The following is an 18,317-nucleotide window of genomic DNA, read 5'->3' as shown; positions in this document are numbered from 1 at the left end:
CGAGTTCGAATTATAAACAACTGAAATTGCAGTGAAAATATAATTCAACGACGAATTTCAAAATAAAAATGTTTTCGGCAAATCCTGAAAAACATGGATTAAATCCTTTTTTGTTTTTACGAAACAGAAAGATATCGATTTCCACATATATTTATTAAAGCGCCCTTGATACAATCCTTAAAATTTTCCTTACTCTTACAACCTCAGCAAATTCTTTGATTTCAAAATTTTTTTTTGTGACCCGACGATTTCCTGAACACTCGTGATTCGCCTTGGTAAATTGATGAGTTTTGCGGATTTTTTGCATCACATGTTTACAACCCATCAGACATTTTTTTTAACGACGCTCACCTTTGGTAGATCGGCGCGATGTGTTATACCGTACACCGTCCATATGTGTCTACACTGTTTCTTCATCCACTTTAGGAAAATTGTTGTAATATACAAAATAGAGTTTCTGTTCAATAACGCTCGAATCTACACAACGACAGTCACAATAGAATCAAGATATTAAGGTTGCACCATGATTGAGCTAAGGATTACTCCATCACACTTTGTTCGTTCAAAAATGTAGTCTCTACAGAATGTGTTTTATGAAAATGATCGAATATCGACGAAAATGCGGTATCACTGCGTCGTTCAATCTTAACTCGAGGAAAAAATTCAAAAATTATTCAAATGAAAAGAGCAAACAATAATTCGTCTTCGGTGTACTTTCTCGGGTTCAAAATTCGTAAAATTTCTATTTCATAGCTGCAAAAATAGTAATTGCTCCGTCGGGAGAATGGAATCGATCAGCACGAGGTAAAAGGTCTTGATTCCAAAAGTGACTGAAACATGATCAAGGAAACATTATAATAAGACCCTAATTGGCAACGCAGTGAAAAAAATGTCGAATGAAACATCTTGCGTCGTAAAATGTATAGATATATATTAAATGTATATGTTATAATATTAGATACAAATTTATATATTCATAGCGCATACCCGGGAACGGAAACGACGAAGGCAAAAAAGTACGATGTTTACAATCCGTTTCAGCACTTGCTAGGAGATAAAGAAACAAAAAGTGTTGAAACTTCTACAAATTTTGTTTCGTAACTGTCGGGACAATTGATTTTTCTTCAATCAAGAGACTCGGTAGAGTTTATTTATATATCGGAGAGTTTCAACGGATTTTAACATATTTAATACGATAAAATGTATACACATCGCAGCGTCGTACGCAAAATCGAGTGTTCGTTTCGAGCGCCGTATTTTTTTCTATTTTCCATAGTGTTTCTGTTCTTTTTTGTTTTTACTTAGGAACCATCGTATATAATATCAAACCTCGAGCTCTCGCCTCCAACCAATTAATTAATACTGTTATTTATACATATTGTGCGAGACCTAGTCCAGCACCGACCCGTAATTTAGCCCACAACCACGTAAAACAAATTGATTTGAATCTCGAGTCGAGCTGAAAGGACGTGATTTTTATTGTTTTTGCTCTTCCTTTCTTCACATGATCACACGTTGATTCTTGTCTTCCCTTATTTCAGACATAATACAACTTTAACGGAAAAAATCCCCGAGGAGAACGAAAATATATTATATTATCGATGAAAATAAATTCCACCTCGAACGAGAGATTCGCCCATGTCGACTTTAACAATAAGACACAAAAACCATGTCCCGTAGTGAATATAACCGTTTTCCTTTTTCTTTCTAACTTTTACAAAAGTGTCTTCAACGCTCATTAATTAATACATTAATTACAGATTCATTATATACAAACTTACAGTCTCGTCATGGAATGGTATGACAATATATATACACATACTTATGTATATATAATATATATGCATATTAATTATCCTATATATTATGATCATCGATACCATAAAATCCCATTAGAATCTATATTACAAATATCGGCCTACCTACAAGGAGGGATTTCTTCAAATGCTCGTGAATATCTGAATTCTCATTTACATCATTATCATTGTACATGAAAAAAAGAGCAATAAACAAATAATGAATCAATGATAAATCACTTATGATTCTGCCTGTAAATCGTTATGCAGATCTTTATCACTGTTTCTTAATTCTATTCGAGTTCTCCTTCAACTGGTTTTGTTAATTGAGAACAAAGCAAAAAATTGTAGACGCGATTGTTGAGAAGAAATTAGAGATTTTTTTAGCGTGGCAGATCATTTCGAATTCTGGTGGGATATTTAGACGTTTGAGATAAAATTGACACTTTCGAATTCTTCCCTTTTTTATGATTAAATTCCACGTTTTTTTGAAGCTACTACTCTGATTTTTGATTGAAACACTTTTCGTTCACGTGCATCGTGGATTAAATCCCTTTTTCAGATAACATTTTTAATATTTTGAAAATTGTTCATAGCGTTTATAAACCACTGTGCCGCCATTTAAATATAACGGCTGTAGGGCTCTGCATTGATTATGGCCAACGACGACTCCCTGCTTAGAAGACGAGGGAGAATATTTTATTTTAGAATAATTCTCATCATCTTGGACTTTTAATGCTTTATAAAAACTCACTTAGTCCGATGGCAACTAAGGATTTCCTCGTGTAATTTTACGTATTTTCGAAATTTTATAAAATTGTTACTAAACAGAGGAATGTATGAAATTCCATTGAACATGATGAATCGACCAATTTCAAACACGTTTGAAGACGCCATTAAGTTCAAAGAATTTCCATATAATTTATAAATGCTTCTGTCCCTGCAGAATGCAATCGTCGCTTGGATTATTTCTAAATATCGTGAGGACGAATGTGTTAAGTTAAAAATTGTGTAAAACACGGACTCTTCCTCGTCTTTCGATGACGAAAATTCGGAAAAAATGAAAAGGAAGGAAACTGGTTATTGATAGAGAAATTGGATTTCAAAAACAACGGAAAAATATTCGGAAAAAAGTAATCATTGAAAAAATATTTTCTTCACTCGAACGTATTTTGGAAAATACATCAATGTTTCTGAGCTGTCGTTTCAAAAAGATTCGAAATGATGGAATAACAAAAGAAACTCATAAAACGATAGAGAGCAAGGTAAGCTCAATTAACAGCGTGGCTGTTTCTGCGTCGTAGGAACACTCGACTGTTAACAGGATAAACGCGTGTTAAAAGAATGAGAGAGCTGCCGAGGGCCAACTTGACAGGAGCATGTCGACCGCCAGGTAATCTTATAAATACGGTAGCAACGGCAGCGACGCCATCGTCGGTTGGTTCAACCGCGACGGGTCTGACATCACTGTGAAAATTAACGAGTTTGTTCCGTCTTCCTTTACGTTGCGGAGAGCTAGGACTGCACTCGTTGCCATCGCGATCATAGAGTATAGTCGCCGAAGCGAACGGTCTTTTGGCCATGTGAAGCATTTCTACGACGTGCCTTCGTCGAGCACGTCGAATATCAGCCGCTTGTTTAGTTTTCCAAGCGACGACGCACGCCGCGAGAAAAAGAAAGAAACACGAGAAGAAAACCGAAAAAAATACAAACAGATCGATGTGTAATTGATCCTGCCTGAAAAATATCATTCCATAAGCTGCACGCTCGTTCGTCTCAGAATGAGGCGGGTCGATTGCTCGTAGGGCAATGTGGAACTTGGTTTGACCGAGTTCATGCTTGTCCTGTGGCAATGTCAACACCAAACGATTCGTTAAATTTCGCACTACCAAAAACGTGTTTCTACGGGTTATCGTCAAAAACGTTGCCAGCGCGTCTGCTTGACGCTCCAACACGAGATACTGCGGCCCCATGTTCCAATTCGATTCGCCATTCGATGAATTACTCCCGTATGGAAATGCACTGTGCGAATGAAACTCTACCACTCGCGCACCTGGCGGCGGATGCTCGCCTAACCAATTCTCGTACGGATCCTTTCGCCATTTGAATCTGTGATCCAACTCGACCTTGAAAACAACAATAATTTCATGTTTTATCGTTTATTGAATATTTTTTTTTTAACTGTGGATCACTCTCAGTCGTCAATTTCAACGGTATCTCAAAAATGTTGTGAAGAATCTTTCGAATTTGAAAAACATTTTCCAAAAAAATATCGAGCTTTTCAATGAACTCAAATTCAATTATTCTTTCTACATGTATTTTTTTGTGTGGGTTAATCGGTGTTGAAACTGTGATGATTTAAACTCACGTCTTGGTAACCAGTGGTCGAGTTTAGTGTGACTACGAACGAGTCGTCGCGGGGACTGAAGAATAAATCGAGAGCTCCTTGAGTGACATCGACCATAACTCTAATATCGACGTTCATGAATCGGGGTTGTACCATGTAAAACACGGTTTGTCCAGGGTTCAAAGGTTTCGGTTTCATCTTGCATTCGTCTGTAAAATGTAGAAAAGAAGGTCAATGAAAAAAGTTGAACGATGGAAGAACATTTTATCGAGGTCACGATAGAGGGTACGAACCGTAAGATCCTCCAAAAATAACAGAACGTAGCAGTTTAACAGGAAGAATGTTGAATCAAGTTTTTTTTTGGAGCAAAGTGGGACAGAATGATAACGTGCCAGGAGTTTTATTCTTTGAGTTCGGGATATTCCGTTTATATTTTTTTTTTTTAATTTGGAAATCATGAGGTAGAAAAAGGGTGGAGAACAATTGGATTAGTTGTAAAAATCATGCATTTTTCAAACGAGGTACAACTTACCGATTAATTTCGAATCAAAGCACATTTTGTTGTCCACGGTTACTGTTTTGTAACACTGATGACCTCCCGTTGGTGTGCCTGCGTAATTTTCACGACATTTACTGCACTGCACCATCCAACATGGTACACCACCAGTGTTAGTTCCTTTTGTCGGACCGCTTGTACACGATGGCTCACTTTCGGTGTTGTTACCGCAATTACACTTTTCACCGGTCACCGGATCGCAAGTAAAACCGTGACCGTGACATTCGCACCTGTTGAAAAATGATAGAAATTTATAGATTTAAATTTTCTACGATACTATTAATTTAATTAAATTAAATTTAATTAAAAGTTGAATGGAAACTTAAAGAATATCTTCGTTTTTGTGGAACTGTTTCAGTATTATCATCAAGATTGTCTGACAAATAAGGCTTTTTTTGAAAATTTTCGGATAATCGTTCGCAAAATGCATGAAATGTTCTGTTTTGTATCTCGAAGGTTCACTTGTTTCAAGATTACAGTATAAATGATGACCTTTAACATAAGAAAATGTAGTTTCTGGACCAAAAAAGTACATAAAAATATTTACGGTCGACAAACATCGCGCAGATCTTCGGTACCGCGAAAATAGCCAGAAACACATTCGCCGCATTTGTCGCCTCTCGTATTATTGCCACAATTAACACATTTTGCTTTAGCTACCGGTCCTTCGACTAGCTGTTTTGTCAATAGTTCGATCGACATTTTGTCCACCGAGTTGGGGTCCTAGGAGGAAAATTTTCTTATTATTCGCTTTAATTACACGACATGCTTTTGAATTTTCGAATTGAAATAAGAATGAAATAATTCGAAGCTGCGTTTCATTACCGTGATTATTAAAGTAACATCAAACTTACGGAAACAGTCATGCTCTCGTTAATACAAATTCGGGTGTGTCCATTACAGTATTCTAAGCACGGTACGCATTGCCCATTATCAGCTGGATTCCCGACGTATAGTGGTTCGCACTTGTCACATTGAGGCCCCATGGTATTGTTGTGACATTTCAAGCACTCGTCAAGCTTATCCGGACCAGCACAATTACTGTGGCCGTTGCACTGACACTGTATCGAACAATTTGCACCGACGTATCCAAAATCGCAACGACAAACATTCGGCTCGACACAGGTTCCTCTGACACATCCTTGTGTACACATGGGCACGCAAGTTTTTCTTCCAAACTCGTTAAAAGACCAGGTACTGGTAAAAATGACGAATTATTTTATTCCTCAAATCAATAATGTACGGCAGCAACTAACGTAAGAGAAAGACTAAGAGCTTAGCAGGTCCGGAAATTGTGCTCACTCTATCATTTTCGAGGATCGGAGCAGGAAAAATTTGGCGGGGACAGTTTTCGATTCTTTTCAAAATTCAAGGGTAGAACTAGAGGTAGCCAAAAATACACGCAATCAAACTTACGTTTCAGTCTTGTATCCGTCACCGCACATGCACTCAAACCCTACGTCGAGATCGAAACATTTTTCGCTTTTCGGTGAACAAGTGTGATGTCCGTTCATACATTCGTTCTCTGGTGGGCAACGTACGTAGTGCCAGGAAAAAACGGTTTTTGGCAAAATTACCATAACCGCTGTTTCGTTTTCTTGAGCTTCGGAAGATTCCAACTCTTGGGGTATTAGCGTCGTTGCAATTGCTGGAAAATTGTTTAAAAACTTTACTTTTACAAAGTTTATCACCGACGTCATAAATATTTTATTTTTCCGCATTACTTCTATGCAAATTTTTATTTTAAATGGTATTTTTTGTTTTTGAATTCAACTCACGAGCTTCGGTCGGAGGATTTTGTTGATTGTACAACATTTCGCAAGTTCCACCAGCCGGATGATCAGTCGGTGCTTCGAGCGAACCCTCGGTACAAATTCCTTGTCCGGTGACGTTTGCGGAATCGAGAGAGCACCAACCGCAGTGAGAATGTTTCAGACACGTGCTGCATTGCTTAAAAACAGCACAGGGCTCGGGACAATGTTCGACGTCAGTGTTGCGTAGTACCAAGCCACAAACACCACCGGCACAATACAGAGGTTGATAAGACGGAGATATGCACTGAAGAAAAAACCCAAAAAATGGTTTAGATAATCCATAAAATCATATAGTAGAACGACGAATTCATGAGTTATTCTCTGAATTGGTTGTTTTTATAGTTATACTTAATTGAGTAAATGTGAAGGTGCATTTACTTCGTTTAATTGGGTAGACCATCGACATTCTCTCCAACCACCTTCGGAGCCCGTTCCCCTTAAACAACTTCGACAATCCTTGTGATCCCCGCATCTCTTTTCACACTCAGTGCTGGCCATTTTAAAACTAAATCTTTCGAAAATATCTTTTGGCACACAGTTCCAATCGTATTTTGGCTCAGCAGTTATCTCGACTCCTTGTTCCGCTAAAATAATATAAATCAATTAGTCGAGGATATCTGAGAATTCGATTGATTATTTAATCATATATTTATCGATTATTAATGATATATTTAATACTTATTGAAAAGTAAATAATTTATAATCTGCAAAACTGAAGTTTGACAAGCGTGTTTGAATCTATGCAAAATAATTTAAAACAAAATTTCAAGAACCTACAAGTTTTTAAGACTTGTCGAGTCCAAACGCAATCACCAAGATTTTTGCATTTTTCGCAATCACTGGCCGGGCATCGACTCTCCCCGCATTGATTGACGTCGGTAACGGACATTTGTCTAATATTGCACTTGTGCAACTCATCACAATCCTTCTCCGAAGGTATACATTTTCCGTGTGGACAATTTGTGCACCATTTGCAAACCTCGTCGGCGCCTTTATAATACGGCCATTGGGCTAAGCACTCGGTGCACGTCCTAAAATTTTGACACTTTCTACCAGCCATCCATTGGGAATTGCAGAATATTCCGTTCGATCGTTGGGCCTGGGTTACGTTAATATCACATCTGCAATTAGAAAAAATATAATATTTCATTTACAAAACGTATCAAATCAATGAAAACAGAAAAAAAAAACACTGACGCTGATTAAAAAAAAAAAGTAATGAATGTATTTTTCATTGCTCAAGCTAGAACAGTGAATTTTTTTCTATAAGTATAGAAAAAAAGGTTCTCTTACTTGTCGTCTCTATTTACGGATTCTTCGTTGGAGAAGCAATACGAGACATTATTACCAGCGATAGTGGTAACAGCGCAGAACGAGCAGCCGAAATATTTTCTGCATGTAGTTTTGTCGGTCCACAAATTGCAGAGATCCTCCGGAATGTTGATAAGAGTAACGTGACTCTTGATGCCGCCGTCGAAACCACCAACGACGTAAATTGCGTTACTCTCAGGATCGGCATGTGTCATCGCATGAGCGTAAGCCGGAGGTGGTGGATTCCCGATGATTTCCATATCTTTTGTTATTAAACGGATCCAAAGATTACACGAATATTTATACGCTATTAGAGCATCCGTTGTGTTGTGTGGATTCTGTCGTCCTCCGAAAATTACCATGTATTCGTCTGTCGTCACTGCCGAATGGAGGAAACGTGCTTGAGGCTGAAACACAAAAAACCGTCATGTGAGTAAAGAAGAAACCTCTGCAAGAAGTGTTTTATCAAAAAACTACTCAGTGCTTATTTTTTTTTATCTTTCAACTATTGAACACACATTTTCCAACCAAAATTTTCTTTGTTCATAATAATACAAATTCTTCTTGTTTAGAGAGAAATTTGTAAAAGTAATAATTCCTGGAAATTCGAAAGAAATCTTTTTGCACGAAATAGTAGTTAACTTTGTTGATTGAATTATTTAAAGAATCAAAGTTTATAATATTTTGAAATTTTTTTTTTTTTTTTTTAATTTTTCTGATTAAGACACCGTTAAAAAAAGTTAAAAAAAGCAGCTGCGACTTGAGAATCATAAGGATATAAAAAACTTACCAAGCTACTGCCGTCGGAGAATTCATCCTCGAACGGTGGAAGAACGGACCAAGCTCGAGATTTGTAGTTAAGAGCATACAATTTGTTGGATATAAAAGTACGATTGATGGCGTAAGTGTAACCACCGAAGATATAAAAGCTATCAGATTTACTATGATAAACGGTGCTGTGCCCATAAACACCCAAGGGTCCATTGCCGACGGTATTAATAGTGTCCCAGACTTCAGTTTCGAGATTGAATTCCCAAACTGTATCAAGATAGCCATATTTGGGGCTGAAGCCACCGAGGAGGATGAGGCTTTCGGATTCGCCATCTCTGCGAAGAGTGAGAGTGTGTCCAGCGAGTGGAGGAGGTTCTTTTTTAAAAGTATCTTGTTTAACGAGGCTCCATCGTTGATTTTGTAAGCTAAATTTCCAAAAGTCACTCAGAGTATTGTTCGAAAGGCCCTGGACACCTTCTTCCTTCATGGACAAACCGCCGGATACGTAAATCTGTTGACGACTGTGAACGATTTCAGCAGCATGAAAATATCGACCTTGTGGCATGGAAGCTTCAGAGGTTGATTCGACGGTGACGGGCATCCACGTATTGTTTTTCGTATCGAACAATCTAATGTCATTCAAAGGTCCGTGGCTGAGAGAATAACCACCAAACATCCACAAACTGCCACGACGATCAGCAACGAGACTGTGTCCGAAGCGAGGAAGAGTTTTTCTCAAATGATCCAAATGATCGGCCAAGTATTCAGAATTGAATAGCTCGGTGAATACCAATTGGTTATTTTTTATTTTAATCGAACAATCCCGGCCGCCGAATCCCGGTGAACAAACGCAATGTCCGTAGCCCTTATCGCAAATTCCTTGTTTCTTGACGGAAGTACAGTTCTGTGGACACAATTCGATGTCGCAATTTATCCCGACAAAGCCAGTTTTGCACAGGCAATTACCACTTCTGCATTCACGATTTTCCGGACAATTGCCACACGTCATAACAGCGTAACTGGCATTAAAACCTTCGACTTCGTCCAATTGTTTGTAATGAACTGTAAGAAATCCTGATTTAGCTTCAACCGTAACGGGATAATTGGTACTTTCCGTGCAATAAACACCGAGCAATTGGCTCTGATGGCTCGTCGTGGAGGATACGAATTCAGGGAGACCGTCGTAAACGTAAACGCTGTTTTCCTGGCAACTGATGTTAATATCATCGTGGATCGTGAATTGTATAACGCTTTGTATACTCGGGGTCATCGTGTCGGGTGATAATCCGGTTTTAGGGCTGACAATCCAGAGACATTCTCGAGTGGGCGTGCCACCCAGATGTGTTTCCCAAAGGGACAATTGCGAGTGACGACTACCCAAGCCCTGTTTTCCATTTTCAGCTCCACCCAACATGCCTCGGGACATACAACCATAAAAGCACATGCCGCCGTCTCGAGGATCTCCGTAATAACCCTTTTTACATCTTTGACAAGTGTCCCCTTCGGTATTGTCACGACAGAAACAAACGCCGGTTTGGCGATCGCAGACCTCCAAATCTTTGTCTCCGTGCTCGTTACAGTTGCATTTCCTACAACCAAGAGTTGTCGTCGCATTACCGTAACTACCGGCTTTGCAAAACTCGCAATATTCTCCGGTCGTCCAGTCTTGACAGTCGTCGCAAATTCCAACTCCCTGAAGGCACGTCGAATGGTTGTTACAGCCGCAATTCGTACGACAGTCCGGACCTGTCCAGCCGAGATTACATTCGCATTTGTAGTCGGGAGCTTCGCTGCAGTAGCCGTTTACGCATTTCTCGTAGCAAGTTTTCGTGCAGTTTTCTTTACCGTCACCGTTGAAACCGCGTTTACACTGGCAGCTGAAACTTCCGTGGGTGTTGGTGCACACGGCATTGGGATGACAATCGTGAAGGCCCAAATCGCATTCGTCGACGTCGGGACACTGTGCGTAAGCCCAACCGGAATCATCGAGGCCTAAAAGAGCTGTTGTCTCATTTTGCAGATCGTTTATCGTTGAACTACAGTTCACGTGAGGCTGATTGAAATCACCCTGAACGCAAACTCCGGTGATTGGGTTTTCCAGGCTGTAACACCAGCCGCAACTCAAGGAGTGTAAACAACTCGTGCAGTTTATGTGTCTACTACAACTTTTGCACTGATCGTTACCGGTCAACGAAGAACCGGTTCGCGATGTTACTCCCATCAATCCAGCTTGATCCATCCATTCGCGACACAATCCAAATTGATACTCGGATGTATAAACCGAAAATGAGAAACATTCTTCGGTCGCTTCGCACCAAACGCACCGACCACGCTCATCCAAGCATTGCGTACAATTGGAACGATCTCTGCACGGGATTGGGCATTCGTCTAAGCTCGTTACGGCGCTCGGAAGACGACCCAATCTTGCACAGCGCGCTTCTTCTGTCCACCATTCGCACAAATTACTACCAACACAAGATTCGCAAGAAATGTAATTGGAACAATTGGCACAGGCGAACGGCGTTATCGTCAAATAGTGCCACTCTGTTATTGGCTCGTCGTTCTCATCTCTGTCAACTTCTATCGAACACGTTTCTGTTTCATTCGTCGACCGCGACAAACACTTGTTGTTTATGTCGCACCAACCGCACGAAGAATCCGTCAAACAGTGAAGACAATTTTTGTACTGTTCGCATGTACCGTTCTGATAAGGCTCCAAATATTCGAACGTAAATACTTTCGGATTTTCCATCTTTTTGTTATGCGTTATCTCCATCTTACTCGGCTCACGATAATTCGCTGTCACCATTCTTTTTGATTCGAAATCCAAAAGATAACGACCCGGTGTCAATGTCATTTGTTGACCGTCGCTCCAACTTGTTGGTATACATTGCGATGTTTCCGCTGTTAAATTCGCTACGAGCTCCTGAAAATATATTTTTTTCATGCTTTTCTTTTATGACTAGTAACGCCACCAAATCCTATTTATAAACTTTTGAAAATTTTCACCGAAACGGAATTTTTTAATCTTTTCAAATGTGTTACAGAATCAATAGGGTTGCATAAAAGTTTTACTCGTACACTTTTGAAATATTTTCTAGATTAAAAAAAAAAAATCAAAAAAAATTCATGTGTTCCTACTTTTAAAACTTTGAGAAACCAAAAAATGTTGTTTCGAGAAATTTCAAAGAAATTGAGATGACAATGAGAAATATATAAATTTCGACATTAAGAACGCTTTGAGATTGAAGAAACCTATAATCATAGCCATAGTTTTTTGGAGCCTCAATAATGGGCTCGATTCCGAAGTAATAATCCCAAATCCACGAAAAGGAAAATTTCGATAGAATGAAATATTTATGGTTTAAAAAGTAATAACGATGCTTACCAACTCTCCCGGGTCGTTGTTGCAGGAAACATGAAGCGTAGCGCTGTTGTAACTAACGCATATTTTCAAATGTTCAGCAGAACTGTCCCAGAAGTATTGAGGAGGTCTTAAAAATCCGGTGAGCTTTGCGATCATCTCACCGCCCAAGGCAGATTCGGTTTTGGCACCTTGCATCGATGGTACATTGAAATCTACGGTCGTAGCATTAACGATAATAACAGAATCGGGTTGACTGAAGTTGACGGGCGGTTTGTACTTGAGGAAAGTTAGACCGGGTCTTTTGTCCATCTCACGACATTCTTCAACTTTGGCTATTTCTGTCCCTTTCGGGCCCCACCAACCAGGGATTTGTGAAGGCGTATCGTCCCTCAAACCGCATACTCCATAATTATCGTCTTTGTGATGACATCGTGCATTTTGAACGCACCAAGTACAAGTCCCAAGATTCAATTTGTTGGAAACTGAACTTTTGCCGCGCGAGTTCGTTCCCCAACCATCACCCGGTTGACCGTGTATCAAACACGAATGACAATCGCCCAGAGCTGGACAAACTCCAGGGCACCGTGTAGTTTGCAAATTTGTTGTACAGTTACTGCCGATTGTGCGTCCGTAACAGATCTGCAATTGAAATGAAAACCTTTCATTTATTCAACAAATAAAAAAAAAATAATAAAAAAACATAACGCAAAGTTTAAAAATTCTGCTTTGTGAAAAACCCTAGAAGGTAGCTGAAAAAGGAAATGAAATTAAGAAAGTGCTACGATTCTTCTAGTATTCAGAAGAATGTTTATTATAATTTTAGTGAGACTTTGATTTCGATGTAATTAGTTTCACAAATTCTGGAAACACCGTTTACACCGCATTTCAGAATTTCCCATGGAAAACAAAAAAGCCATTTTTGAATGGAAAAAATTTTACCTCATCAGCAGAGCACCAACCGCACTCAGGATTGGCAGCGCATTCCGAGAGACGCTTATGTTTCCAGCATATTTGTTCAGGTTCAACGCCATCGCCGTCTCCTGGTGCGAGCATCGAGGGCAAAGTATAAGCTAAAAGATCGGCATTAACGTTGCCATGATATCCACCAACGAGGAGCAGAGTATTGCCATTTCGGACGTCTGCGGCATGGGCAAAAACTCCCTGTTGTTTTGGGTAGCCTGAATCTGAAAATGCAGCAGCAATAACGAAATAAAATTTCGAAAACAACGAACAAGCAATATTTTTTAAGAGGAATGTCTCTTGAAAAGTACCTTTATCCGTGGAGCCCAAAACTTCATGACTGACCCAGGCGTGGCAACCGAGATGATAAAGATACATTTGATTGTCATAACAAATTTCCTCTTTGTTGTGTCGATGAGAATAACCGCCGAAAACAACGAGATAATTGCCGATAATGTTACAAGTGTGAAAAGCTCTTTCTCTCGGGACATAAGTGTCAGGTAAATGTGTTCGTGGATAATGTATCTCGGACCAAACTTTGCGATCGAGTTGAAAGACGAACATGCGGTCGGAGAGTTTGCTGAATCTTGCAACGCTAGCTACGACCCCACCATAGACGAGAAGAGAATTGGTAGCTTGATGATAAACGGTGGAGTGAGCGACCACTCGAACGTCCAATTCTTTGCCACCGCGAGGACGAACCTCTCTCCATCTCTCGGTACTGGCTGTTGGATCGGTGAGGTTTAACTTTATCCTGTAGAGACTGGACGAAAATTCGCCATCGACAGTGCTACCCCCAAAGAGGTAAATATATTCATTGGCCAAAGTGAGACTGTGCCTGGTCAGTCGAGGTGGATAAAAAGGTGAATTTTTCGCCCTCAATGTCCAGTTACTTGTGTTTACGTTGTAATGCCATAATTCGTTCGACAATGAGCCATCGTCGACCTTTCCGCCATAAATCACGAAACCATCCTCGTACTTACACGCCGCGTGTCCGTAACGAGGACTCGGTTTTGGCAACTCGTCGTCCAGCGATTCTGTACTCTCTTCACTCGATGTACTCGCCGTTGTGATTTTAGGCTCTAAAATTTCTTGTAAAAAGGCATTTTCCTGCGCCGGACTCTCGATCACACGCTCGCGCCACGTCACTCCGTCGTCTTGTATACTTGACGTGTGACGCTGCCTGTTCGCCAACGTCTGCGAATAACGCGGTCTCGTACGTTTCGGATGCTTTCTACGGATACTCTCGTTCCTCTCGATCCTCTCAGTTGTCTTACGCATTTCCAATTCTCTTGCCTCCTGTGCTTTCCTTTCACGCTCACGATGCTCCGGCGTGTTACGCAATTCTCGCCAACCGTCCTGTGCACCACCGTCGACCGTTGTTCGCTCACGCAAACTGAACGTCGTGTTCTCTTTAAATTTGTACAATAATTTCCACACGAACGACGTCTTCGGCAAACCATATTTTTCAGCTCCCGGACCGATTCTTTCCAATTCACTCGCTATCAACATTGGATCTAAATATTCGGCAGAAGATGCACCTTCTGTGGAAGAAAAAACACATTCCGTTTTGTTTTCGTTTAATTACATTTTTAGATATAAAATAATGAGAAATGATAGTAGGATTCAGATTTTTTGAGAGTTGTTTCGAAATTGTCGTTTCTATTGCTGAATAAGATCGGTTTGTGAAATAAATTTGCGTGAAATTTGAAAATTATGAAAGAGGAATCGAAAGGCTATTCGCTGTGCTATTATTGAAAAAGAAAGCAAGTATTATCAATAGAACGGGGTATGAATAAAGAAGAAATGCAGAAGACTTACATGATAATCGACCGTCCAGCATGAATCATTGCGTAAACGTTGATAAATTTTATCATGCAAGGTTTTAGGATTGCGATATTAGAATGTATTTTGTTCTGTATTATCTTACCCAATATAACACCGTATTCGTCCTCCCATTGGCTGGTACTAAAACGATATACTTCCAAATCGCTGAGAACGTAATTCAGATCGTATCCTCCAAAAACGTAGAGGGAATCCGTCTCACTTGAGTATATCGCGGTATGAGCAGCTCGAGGAGTCATTCCACCCTCCGAATGTGCGAGCCAATGCCACCTTCAGAACGAGAAAATTCAAACTTTATCATTATCTAAATTGCTGAACGAACGTTTTTCTAGTTTTTTTAGCGGCATGAAAAAAATATCGATCTGAACGGAAAATTGAAGATAATTCAACCGTTATGATTAATGTCGCTGACGAAAATCAACTATGAAATCAAGAAAAAAATTCAATTTACTTTGTTAAACATAATTAGAATAAAAAGATTCATTTCGTATTATTATTTTTGAGAAAAAAAAGCTTTATAAGAATGATTATATTATTTCGATTAACTTTTTAAATTTCTTCCAATTTATATTAAAGTTTGGGAACAAAATAAATTGATGATCCAATGAAAAACCAACCGATTTCCTTCAGGATGAGATCCATTTAAAGAGCAGGATTGTCCTGTATAACCACTGTGACATTGACATCGCTTAACACCACAAGTGCCACCGCTCGAGCATTTGTTTGGGCAGAGAGCTCTGGAGCAATCTTTGCCACCCCAGTCATTTTCACAAAAACAGGTATTGTTTATGCATTTTCCATGTCTTGTGCAGTTGTTGGGGCAATCCGTGACGGAAAATTCTGCATGAAAGCCATCGAGTACATAATTGGTGTCGCTGTACAGTAGAATCAACATCTGAAAAACAAAAAAAAAGACACTTCCATTTATAGTAAAAAAATATTACTCAATGGAAAAAATGGATTTAGCATTATGGAAATCATGATGGAAAAAGCGACGTATAGACTAGAAAAATTATCATAACTGAAATCATTACTGCCTCAAAGGCGGTGTACGTTGTTTGAAAGTCATGCATGCATTCTGTATTAGCATGTTTAAGGACTTTGGCATTGAAGTCTGCTGATAGGCAATTTTCCAAGTGGAGGGAGAAAGCTATATGGATATAGACTCACATAACCAGACGATGCAGTTACTTGTTGTGGCTCTGTTTTTCCACTGAAACTTCCCAATAGCGGCGATCTGAAGGAATCTCCATCATAGACAAAAACATAGTCGTAGCTGCACTCTGTTCCCATGGTTCTGAAGCTCAGAGTGATGAATTGGCGACTATTGTTTGCTGTTTGAAAAATATTTTGATTAGTGTACTTTGCAGTGAACTCAAATCAAGGGAATTTGATAGCAATGATTTTTTGTTTTTATACCCTTAATAAGCCATTCACAATGAGAGTCCTGAGTGTAATTGTAACCCATAGGCCCATCGCTTATCATGCCCCATGAGTCTGTGAAAATTTTCCGTGTCTTGTCGCAAGGAACCTGCTTGGAGTTTGCCTGAGGAGCCAGTTCCAAGCTCCTCATCAGGCAGATCCACGTCACGGCCCATATTGTAGCGATTCCTACCCGCCCCATCACATAACATACAACTTATTGACCTCCAATAACATATAGCTCATTGTCCAAGCTCATGAGTCTTTTCAGTCTTGGATAATATGTCTCTTTATGAGATGTGCTTTTATTTCTGCAAATGGAAAAAAAATGAGTCAGTTCTGGCAATTCCATCAAATTCTTAAATTAAAAACAAAATATTATTTCAAATTGTTTAAACTGCTTCTGCACAACTAGATATGAAATTACAGCTAATAGATTAGCAGCAATTCAACATTTCATACAAAATTTAACTTAGGCTTAATTCGAGTTATTCCACTATTCATTCTAGAAAAAAACAATTATTTTAAAAGTATACCATGATTCACAGATTTTTATTTTATTTTATCCAATTGTCAAAATAGTTATCATCTGAATAATATTAGAACATCATTGCTTTTTCCTTGTCATGCTATTGAAAAGAAAACAATTTCAAGCCAGCAGTAAATTAGACACGATTGAAAAGATGTTAAGTCTTTATTTGATGTTAGTGTTTCAAGAAAATCTCCTAAGCAGTAACTTGCGACTGCGTTCAGACATTAAGCTTCCTGAAAAATGATAACATATAATTTCCATGCTTCGGTTGAAAAATATTCCAATATTGCATGCAATGCCTTCTCAAAGCGTTCTTTCCAAAAATAAATCATTGAAATCGCAGTAGAACAGTAAAGAGTTTAACTATAATATGTATAAACCATGTTTGAAATTATAAAACCTGATACTGTTTGAAAAAATTCTCTTAAAACTTTTGTATATTTTAATAAATTTTTATAGGAAAAGTCAAGTTATTTGGTTATTTATTTATTATTCCAAAAAAACTGCTTCAAGTAGTCCAAACCAACTTGAGAACAAATAAAAATAGTAAATTCTGGATTTACATGAAAATTCTATGTTTAGCTTTGGTAGCAGAATCAATTGAAAAAATTGGCAATAAAGCTGTGGAGGTCATGAAAATGTTGAACATTCACTGGTATTCATATAATAACGTGATAACGTCATAAGAAAAGAATGAATAAATAGACTTGAAGCAAATATTGATAAAAACTAAATGAAAACAAAAGAAAATCTAGACGATTTGTTCTCGTGAATCGGAAATATCCTGTTATGTATGGATGAATAGTGTTTCAGATGTAAAAAATAAAAAGGCAATAAATTGGTGCATAGATGCAGTCAGGTTTGACATTTAAAAATGGAGAAGATACCACAATGGCTAACCTCGAAACTGTGACACTTTAAATCCGATTCTACGAAGCTCTAAGAGCTCATTTGTCGGTGGTTTTGTTGGATGCTTTATCCTTTTTTCTATTAGCGTATGTATATATGTAAAAAACAACGCGAGTTGTTCAGCAACGAGAAAGATCGGTGGTCACACCTTTATTGGCAAGGCCGAGCTCGCGTAAACATTCGCAAAAGTTTAGGGATTATGTTTATTTGTTCAATAAAAATCAGTGTTTTGGAGATAAATTGAAACATTCAACTGCGAAATGTAAATGATTTTATCACTCAAACTCAACGTAATTGACGTAAACGAGCAAATTAAACATCAGACCCGAAAACAAATTGTATTTATTATTACTTTTTTCACCGCACTTTGCGCACCAATGGTTATTTTAGCTATTGTTTTGTTTTTTATTCAAATTTATGTTGTTGTTTAAGCCGTATAAACGTTTTCTTCACGGAAATGAACGTTTACGATTAATAGAACGTTTTTATTTAGTGATACATACAAATATTCGAGCATATGCTTGTGTATGCTCCTATCACTGAACGTGAACGTACTGGCAACTGGCTAACGTAAAACTTCAATAACTCCATGCACTCCGGCTAATGATAATTTAAGCGGCAGAGGGGAGAGATAGGGATTGGCAAAAGTTATACAGAACCTACAGAACAACTACACATTTGTGCGAG

At 38.7% G+C, this 18,317-nt stretch overlaps 1 protein-coding gene across 3 annotated transcripts; it reads right to left on the bottom strand.

The window, feature by feature from the left end:
* Positions 1–134: 134 nt before the first annotated feature.
* Positions 135–18,194, bottom strand: Megf8 (multiple EGF like domains 8). 3 transcript variants are annotated; one of them, XM_043419769.1, is made up of 20 exons: positions 17,622–18,194; positions 16,187–16,500; positions 15,938–16,101; positions 15,385–15,662; positions 14,853–15,037; positions 13,234–14,466; positions 12,902–13,146; positions 11,984–12,601; positions 8,615–11,521; positions 7,807–8,231; positions 7,291–7,634; positions 6,892–7,097; positions 6,478–6,757; positions 6,116–6,347; positions 5,554–5,896; positions 5,247–5,422; positions 4,676–4,929; positions 4,437–4,445; positions 4,165–4,352; positions 135–3,922 (listed from the first exon to the last, which is right to left on the bottom strand). In XM_043419769.1, exons 2-20 carry the CDS (start codon positions 16,389–16,391, stop codon positions 3,068–3,070), a joined length of 9,147 nt encoding a protein of 3,048 aa, XP_043275704.1. In that variant the 5' UTR covers positions 16,392–16,500; positions 17,622–18,194; the 3' UTR covers positions 135–3,067. The 3 variants fall into 3 exon arrangements, with proteins under 3 accessions (XP_043275704.1, XP_043275706.1, XP_043275705.1); XM_043419771.1 differs by having other exon boundaries at positions 13,234–14,439; XM_043419770.1 differs by lacking the exon at positions 4,437–4,445.
* Between the last annotated feature and the right edge of the window lie 123 nt (positions 18,195–18,317).

The sequence above is a fragment of the Venturia canescens genome, chromosome 5 (assembly GCF_019457755.1).
Source record: "Venturia canescens isolate UGA chromosome 5, ASM1945775v1, whole genome shotgun sequence".
Lineage (NCBI taxonomy): Eukaryota > Metazoa > Arthropoda > Insecta > Hymenoptera > Ichneumonidae > Venturia > Venturia canescens.
This window is presented reverse-complemented; position numbering and strand designations above follow the sequence as displayed.